An 8846-nucleotide genomic window follows, 5' to 3' on the forward strand; every position below is an offset into this window, starting at 1 on the left:
GGTTAGAAATGTAAAGGTAGATGTTTTGAAGCAAAAGGAGGGAGTGATTAACTTTGCAGTCCAGGAGTGGAGGTCCCTGGGACCATCAAGGGAGAAGAGCGGAGAGCGTGACGCTACCCAGAGAAACAGTGAAGCCAGAGATGGAGGCAGAGACGATGACATGGAGAGATGGAGCGGCTGGGAACTCTAGACCCAGAGAAGGAGAGGGGCTGTGTGCTGACAACCTGGGGGGCTGGGGAAGGCAGGCTTGCAGTGTGTACCCTTTGGTTAGTTGATGATGCATGGAGGGGATTGTAACCATGGCAGTGAAACGATATACGATAGGATGAATGTAATGTTCTCCCATGAAACTATCACATAATTCACAATAAAACATTAAAAAAAAACACAACTAAATAAAATCACCTATATTTTATCAACCAAAGATAACCACTGTGAACATGTTCGTATCTGTTCTTATAGATTACTTTCTACTCAGATAAATAAATTTTAAACATATTGTTTATGTTTTTATCAAAGTAAAAATTTACCATTATTTCTGTTTTATAACCTACTTTTATCATTTCCCAATTAGGGGGAATGGCGGAATACACACACACACACACATGTATATATTTTTACCTTTAATTTTATTATATTTGGGAATGTTTTGTAGTTGATACAAAATTTGAAAAATCCAAAAGTACATATACAGTGAAAAGTCAACTTCTACTCCAGGTGTAGTGCTATAGGATAAGCACTGGACTGCAAGGTCAGTTTGAACCACAAGGTTAGCAGTTCGAATCTACTACCCGCTCTTCAGAAACCCTATACAGGGTCGCTCTGAGTTGGAACCCAATCATTGGCACCTAACAACAACAAGTCCTTCAACCACCCAGTGTTCCTCTCCTTCCCTGAGAAAAATACTTAATGCCATTTTTCCTACACACTTACCCCTTACTTGGGAGTCCTAGGGTGGTGTTGCAGGTTAATGCATTGGACTGCAAGATGGGTTTGAAGTGGAAAGTTGGTAGTTCAAGCTCACCAGTTGTTCCTCAGAAACTCTATACAGGGTGGCTATGAGTCAGAACCAACTCAATAGCACTGAAAAACAATAACTCCTCACCTAACAACTGTCATATTATCTAACATTTTGCTTTTACAACAATAGTGGAAAATCTACTATCCAGCTATTTTGTTCCTTAACAACGTGCATCTTGCAGTAACATGCTGAGGTATGAGGTAAGGGTAACATTGGCTATAAAGGTTAAGAATTTGTATTAATTTAGCTGCAACATGATTCTCAATGGTTTGAGAGTTATGTAACAATATAACTTGCCAGTTATGTAATGTTGTAACATGGCAGTTATGTAATGATGTAGTTATCCTTTATTTTGTGATCTGATGTGGGCAACATTCATTTTCCCATAGTGCTAATTTTTGCATAATGACCTGGTTGATAAGTGAGGAGTGGGTGTATTTGCAACGTATTTTGTTCGATTTTGTTATGTACCATAAGCAAACTCCTATATTTTAACTTACATGTTGAGTCCAGTTTTTTTTCCAGTTATAAACAACACTGTGATGAAGCTCCCTGTACATAAATCTTTGACAATTTAGAAAATATTTCTTTCCAGTCAGTTCTCTTAAAAACAGTATCTTTGGGTCAAAGAATGCATACTTGGGGAAGAAAAGGACTTTGGTTTTAGTACTGCTGATGTGCATTGGGGTGGAGCTTTCATGCCACCCTTTGTTCCCATTGTCACCATAGCAGTCTGACAGACTTCTCTGTTCCTCTTACCAGTAATTTTGGTGTAATTATCTGTTTCCATGTCTGTCTCCATTACTAGATTGTGAGTGTCTTCAAGGCAAGTACCTCATTTTTGATGTCTGGCCCAGCACCCGGCATTGTCAGACTTGGCACTGAGTAGGCCTCATTGAGGGTCCGGAAGGAAGGACTAGCAGAATAAATGCCTATGTGAGTTCTGGTCTTTCTGAGTTAGTGAGATTTAATTCAAATGCCAGGTGCCAATTTATCTCCTTTTTTTCATCTGCACCCTGATCTTGGAACATGTTGATTGTGTGGCATGAGGTAGGAGAGGTGAGTAGCATATTTGTCCCTTTTCTTTCCTATTAATCCATAAGAGGACCAGTATGCTGTTCTGTGCCTGCTAGAGGCTGTGGTCCCGGTTCAGCTTTGCTCCTAAACAACAATGACAGATTCTTCCTAAAGACACCACCAGGGGCAGTCTTGAGTTTCTGAACTGGTGCTTAATTCCCTCCATTCCCCACACCCCTTGGGCCTGCTTTGTAAGCATATTTTTCCCGTGCACTGAGCACCATGGAGTCCTGGTGTGGCTCCATAGGCTAAGCACTCGACCTTAATTTTAAGGTCAGTGGTTCAAATTCACTAGCCACTCCTCAGAAACCCTATACAGGGTTGCTATGAGTCGGGACTGACTCTACAGCACTTAAAAACAACAACAGAGCCCCATGGAATCCTTGTGTAGCACTGTAGGATAAGCACTGGACCGCAAGGGCAATTTGAACTGTAACAACACAGCACCATCCTCTTTCTCATTCCCAAGCCATCGAAGGAGCAACATTCTGTTTGTTTGTTTCATCCAGCAAGTAATTATGGGACACCTACTATAAGGAGCTCTGGTAGCGAAGTGGTTACGAATAGGGCTGCGAACCACAAGGTCAGCAGTTCGAAACTACCAGCTGTTCCACGGGAGAAAGATGAGGCTTTCTGCTCCCGTAAAGATTTACAGCCTCGGAAACCCTGTACAGGGTCGCTATGAGTCGGAACCGACTCCACGGCACATAACAACTATATGGTGGAAGGAGCGCAGTGGTTCTGTAGAATAAGCACTGGACTACAAACCACAAAATTGGTGGTTCAAGCCCAACAACTGCTCTGTGGAAAAAAGATGAGGTTTTCTGTTCCCACAAAAGATTTCCAGCCTTGGAAGCCCTGTACAGGGTCTATGAGTTGAAACCAACTCAATGGCACTTAACAATATGTGATGGGAGTCCCTGGGTGGTGTAGTTAATGTACTTGGCTGTTAACTGAAAGATTGGAGGTTTCAAGCCCCCTTAGAGGTACCTCAGAAGAAAGCCCTGGTGATCCACTACCAAAAATCAAGCATTGAAAACCCTTTGGAGCACAGTTGTACCCTGACAAGCATAGAGTTGACAGGAGTTGGAATTAACTTACCAGCAGCTGTTCTAGGTGCTGAAACTCGTCAGTTAACGTGACCGACAAGTTACTCATCAGTTACTTTCTACTGAGCAGGGTAGATGGATAATGAAATCAGAGAAAAATCCAATTGTGTATGTGCTATGTGGAGTCCTGGTGTGGCACTGTAGGATAAGCAATGGACTACTTAACTGCAAGGTCAGCAGTTCAAACCTACCAGCTGCTCCTCAGAAACTCTATACAGGGTGGCTGTTAGTCAGAACACACTTGACAACACAAGTGCTGTGTAGAAAATTAAAGTATAACAACATAACAAAAAATAGCTGGCTGTCTGCTTTAACTAGAGAAGGCTGATCTATGGTGTTCTGATTGATGAAGGTGGTATGTGTGCGGTGGGGTCATGCACAGGAGTATCCTATGCGAAGGACTTAAGGGGCATAAACTTAGAATGTTTGAGAAGCTAAAATTTGCCACTGTGGCTGGGTGAATAAGCCCTGGTGGCTTAGTGGGTTAAGCATTGGACTGTTAATCCAAAGGTTGTCAGTTTGAACTCACCAGCTACTCTGCAGGAGCAAGATAAAGCAGTCTGCTTCCGTAAAGATTTACAGCCTCCGAAACACTATGGGGCAGTTCTACTCTATCCTATAGGGTCGTTATGAGTCAGAATAGAGCCGTAGGTTTTGTTTGTTTATGTGGATAGGGATGAGAGTAGAATAAGATGGGGTTTAGACATAGGCAAGACTGGTTAAAGAAACCAGATTTATTCTTTGTATTATGCGAAGCCCTTTGAGGGTTGTAAGCAGGGTGACGACAAGACCTGATTCAACATTTAAAAATATCCCTTTGACTGCTATGTGAAGAATGAATTATAAGGAGGTGGAGACAAGAAGGCAGTTAGGAGGTTGTCATGGTAGACCAGGGATAGCACCTTGGATTGGGATGGTAGTCATGGTGATGAAAAGAAACTAGATCATTGGAGACAGGTTCTAGAGTGGTGGTTCTCAAACTTGAGAATGCTCACGACCAACACAGATTGCTGGGTCTTACTCCTGACTCGGTAGGTCTTAATTGTGGCCCAAGAATTTGCATTTCTAACATGTTGTTAGAGGAATCCTGGTGGTGCAGTGCTTAAGTGTTTGGTTGCTAACCAGAAAGTTGGCTGTTTGAATCTATTTGCCACTTCATGGGAAAAATATGTATCAGTCTTTTCCGTAAATATTTACAGCCTTGGAAACCTTATGGGGAACAAGTTTTCAGGTGATGCTGCTGGTCCCGGGACTACACTTTGAGAACCACTGTTTAGAGGCAGAGGGGTCAGAATTACATAAAAGATTGGGTGGAAAGGTGAGGACAGAGATTGGAATTCGTTCTGTTTAAAATGTTAGGCCTCTTTCTGGTGGTAGAGTTTGGAGACGATGGAAAAGGGAAGGAAGGAAAGGCATGAGACTTGGACCTCAAGTGGCTGGAGGAGAGGATGTATTTGGTGTTTACTATATTTTCACAGAAGTGACACTTCTGTACATGTCACTGATCTCTCTCACAAAGAAGCCATCTACGAAGGCCGACAAGATGCATCCTCACCATAGGCTGTCATGTGGGCTGCCCAGGATGTGGTCCCTAAGTGAAAGGAGCTGTACACCACTACCATATATACCACACTGAGCCACAGAGGAGATAGGAGGGTTCGGTCTGCCCTCAGAGCCCTTACCTGTTCAGTAAGGAAGATCGGGAAGATTGAGGATGTCACCCTGTCCTCTTCAAAGCATCCACAGGAAGTGTGGTCACCGTAGTCCTCTGTGAGCAATAATCCTTAAATTACTGTTTCCTGTTAGTAAATTGCTGCCTTGTAAAATATTGAGCAGCTAGTTAAACGGAGATACCAGATCTTGGGGGAGAACCAGGTGTGGGAGGTTCTGGGAAAGGTTAATCTGGAGATATTTTTGAACATTCAGGACCCAAGGTGGTGCAGTGCTTAATTGCTAGGCTGCTAACCAAAAGGTCAGTAGTTCAAATCCACTAGCAGTTTCATGGGAGAACGATGTGGCCGTCGGTTTCTGTTAGTTCAGTTCTACTCTGTCCTACAGGGTCACTGTAAGTCACCGTGATTAGATGGCAGTGGGTTTGGTTTGATGATTTTGAACATTCATACAGAGTTATGAAGTAGGCAGATGGATATACATACAAGTCATGGATTCTGGAAGGAGATCAGAGCTGGAGTTGTTGGCATATTCGTGTTATTTAGGGCTATAGGGCAAGATCACATCCGCTGGGGAGACAGTAGAGCCAGAGAAGGGAGAGTGCTGAGACCAGACTCTGCAACTCACCAGCATCTACAGAGAGCTGAAGAGAAGAGGCCTGAGAACCATGTCCAGTGAGGAAGGAGAAAATAAGCAGGAGTGTGGGGTCCTCAGAAGCAAATGTTTCAAGATGGAAGGAGTGCTTCTGAGTGGTCAAGTTAAGAACAGAGAAGTGACCATTAGATTTATCAACCTGGTGGTCATTAGTGATTTCTGACTTGGCAGAAGAAAGAAGAAATTATCAGAGGTTGCCTTTGTAGCAGAGTTTTATGATGATGGTGGTGAAATCGATTCCAACTCATAGCGACCCTGCATAGGGTTTGCGAGGCTGTAAATCTCTGCGGGGGCAGAAACCTCATCTTTCATAGGCCATACATTCTAGTGGGGACTAGGGGAAGTGGGTTCAGACAGTGGATGCTTAGATTAGTATGGGAATGAGGGTCTGAATGTCACTGCGTCACTTCTAGTAATGCATGAGGTAAACTAGAATGTGAGACATCTCATTTTTTCTCATTAATGTCCTTTGCTCATTTTCCTATTTGTATTATTTATGAAGGGAATTAGTCCTTGCCTATTGTGTGTGGCAAATATTTTTTCTCCTAGTTTGTCACTTGTAGGTTAGTTCAGGTAGAATCAACAGGGCTTTTTTAAGGCCTTGTACAATGCTTTTTGGAGACATGGAGAGCCAGTGGCTAGGGTTGGCTGTCTTCCCATTTAGGCCCATGAGGCATGCATCCACTCCCTGCCACTGACACAGTGTGGGCTTGCCGCGGGTCAGAGAAAGCTCAAGGCTATGTTGTTTTGTGTTCATTTGACCTAAGGGAAGCCATGAGCTGCTGTTACATGCAAGATTGGCTTATCTCTGGGCAGTGTAGATAGTCTGTCCTCAGAAAGCCTCCAGCCTTTTGTGGGAGATGGATTGTGTCCTTATAATACTGAGAGCCCTGGGTAAGGAGGATGGTTCCCCCATATTAAGCCTTTGAAAAGATTAGTCTTTGCTTTTTTTTTTTTTAATGACTTACTTAAAATTTTCTTTGTAAAAAGGGACCATTTATTTGTTTTCATTTAGGGTGCTGAGAGCATGACCACATATACGTTCAACACGCACAAAGCCCAGCACACCTTCTGTAAGAGATGTGGTGTTCAGAGCTTTTACACTCCCCGCTCAAACCCTGGAGGCTATGGTAAGTCAAGGAAATGGACCACAAGCTCAGGTGGGACACAGCAGGGCTCTGGGGCTGCTCCAGGTTGGAAATATTGGTTGACAGGATGGGAGCAGACATGTGTGACAAGCCTGCTGGTTTGCTAGGCACTTCCATTAGCATATTTTATTAGAAGAACAAGACTCGCAAGAAAAACTCTTTCCAAGTGATACAATGTGACTGTGTTGTGAGGAAGGTATGCCACCACCCATAGCCCTCACTGCCTCTTTCCTTTAGTAATTTCAGTGTGTTCCTCATGTGGCTAATTTGTGGAACAGGAAAGGGTTCTGAAAAGAATAAAATCCTGTACCAATAGGGAGGTATTTCATTCTTAAGTTATCCAAACACAGAAATCGTTATTTGTCTACTTCACAGCTGGTGAATTCTTAAGACTACACTTGGCTTGAACTTGTCTAATGTACTATTATCCTACCTACTACTGCATTATTATTGAATGATGTCCTTGTATCAAGAAGCCTGGTCCTCATCTGATAGATGAGGAAAGGAAACCAGAAACCTTCAGTTGTAGACTATAGTATATAACTTGGAATGTCTGATGTATAGTAGAACAATGTTTGCAAGTCAGGGTTTGTCTGTAAGCTAGCAGAGTATCTGGTTTCACTCATATCGGGCCCTTTCTCTGTGCCATTTCTCTCTAGGAATTGCTCCCCATTGCCTGGATGAGGGCACTGTGCGGAGTGTGGTCATTGAGGAATTCAATGGCAGCGATTGGGAGAAGGCCATGAAGGAGCACAAAACCATCAAGACCATGTCTAAAGAGTGAGCGTCTGCTCCTCTGGAAAAGGAGGAATGATTGGGTCTGACAACTCTGCTGTCCCTGTTGTACCCCAGTGGTGCTCACGAACGTGGCTGACCCAGACTGGTTTTGTTGGCCAGCAGCCATCTCCATTTCTGCAGTTTGTTCTGGCTATGTTTCTTTAGGCAGCTCTTTGTCCTTCCTTAGCCCAAATTTTGATGTAGGCTAGTTGATATGATATTCTTCCATCTCTTCCCAACTTTTGTGTGACCTTTTAGGAAAAAAACTATTTTTAACATTAAAGCAGTTACTATGGTTTATCAATTTCTTTGCACCTTGATTTTGCTTCTGAAGTGAGTAAGTTCATAGTACATAATAACTGAACACAGTCAAGATACAACCAAATCAGAAGGGAGAGATAAGACAAAAGAACGTTAAAGATTTAAGATGGTGAATGATTATAATCTACATGAGTTGTAACGATAGCATGAGCTCTGGGAATTCAGAGGAGAGAGTTTGCTAGTCCAAGAATACATGAAGAGGGTATGATTTGAGTTTATTTTTAAATGTTTTATTGTATTTTTGGTGAAAATATACACAGCCAAATCCACTCCCATAAAACAATTTCTATATTAATGTACAAGTTTCTATGTGGACATAGGTTTTCATTTCTCTTGAGTCTATACCTAGGAGTACAAATGTTGAGTCATGGTAATTCTATTTTTAATCATTTGAAGAACTGCTAGATTGTTTTCCAAAATGGCGGCACCATTTTACAACATTCCCACCAGCATGTATGGTGGTTCAGGTTTCTCCACATTCCTGTCAACACCTGTTAACTGACTGTAAAAATTTCAGTCATGTCAGCAGTGGTTTTGATTTGTATTTCCCTGATGACTAAGGATATAGTTTATTTGTTTTTGTTAAAGTGGCATCAAGTCAATTCTGACTCATAGCAACCCTGTATACAGTTCCCAAGGCTTGTCAATCTTTGTGGGAGAAGAAAGCCTCATATTTCTCCAGCGGAATGACTGGTGGGTTCAAACCACGGACATTGTGGTTCATAGTCCAGTGCTTGCTTATCCTTTGGAGCTACTGCACTCCAATAATTAACCATTTGCTTTTTCATGGTAATTATTGCTTGTTTCCATTTCTTGCTATTACCAAAAAATGGGTAATCAGTCACTTTACATCAATCACTTCCAGAGGTTCAAGCCGGATTCAGAAGAGGCCGTGGAATGAGGGATATCATTGCTGATGTCCGATGGATCTTGACTGAAAGTACAGCATATCAGAAAGATGCTTACCTGTGCTTTATTGACTATACAAAGGCTTTCGATTGTGTGGATCATGACAAGCTATGGACAACATTGTGAAGTATGAGTATTCCAGAACACTTAATTGTGCTC

General features: G+C 42.4%; 1 protein-coding gene across 1 annotated transcript in view; it reads left to right on the forward strand.

Annotated features, from left to right (window-relative positions):
• CENPV (centromere protein V) overlaps positions 1-7743 on the forward strand; it is a 12768-nt gene extending 5025 nt beyond the window's left edge. The window contains exons 4-5 of the mRNA XM_006875904.1: positions 6548-6662; positions 7340-7743. Of these exons, the coding sequence (XP_006875966.1) occupies positions 6548-6662; positions 7340-7464 (240 nt within the window). The 3' untranslated portion in view covers positions 7465-7743. The remainder of the gene's footprint in view (positions 1-6547; positions 6663-7339) is intronic.
• Positions 7744-8846: the final 1103 nt, after the last annotated feature.

The sequence above is a fragment of the Chrysochloris asiatica genome, unplaced genomic scaffold, assembly GCF_000296735.1.
Source record: "Chrysochloris asiatica unplaced genomic scaffold, ChrAsi1.0 scaffold00346, whole genome shotgun sequence".
Taxonomy (NCBI): Eukaryota; Metazoa; Chordata; class Mammalia; order Afrosoricida; family Chrysochloridae; genus Chrysochloris; species Chrysochloris asiatica.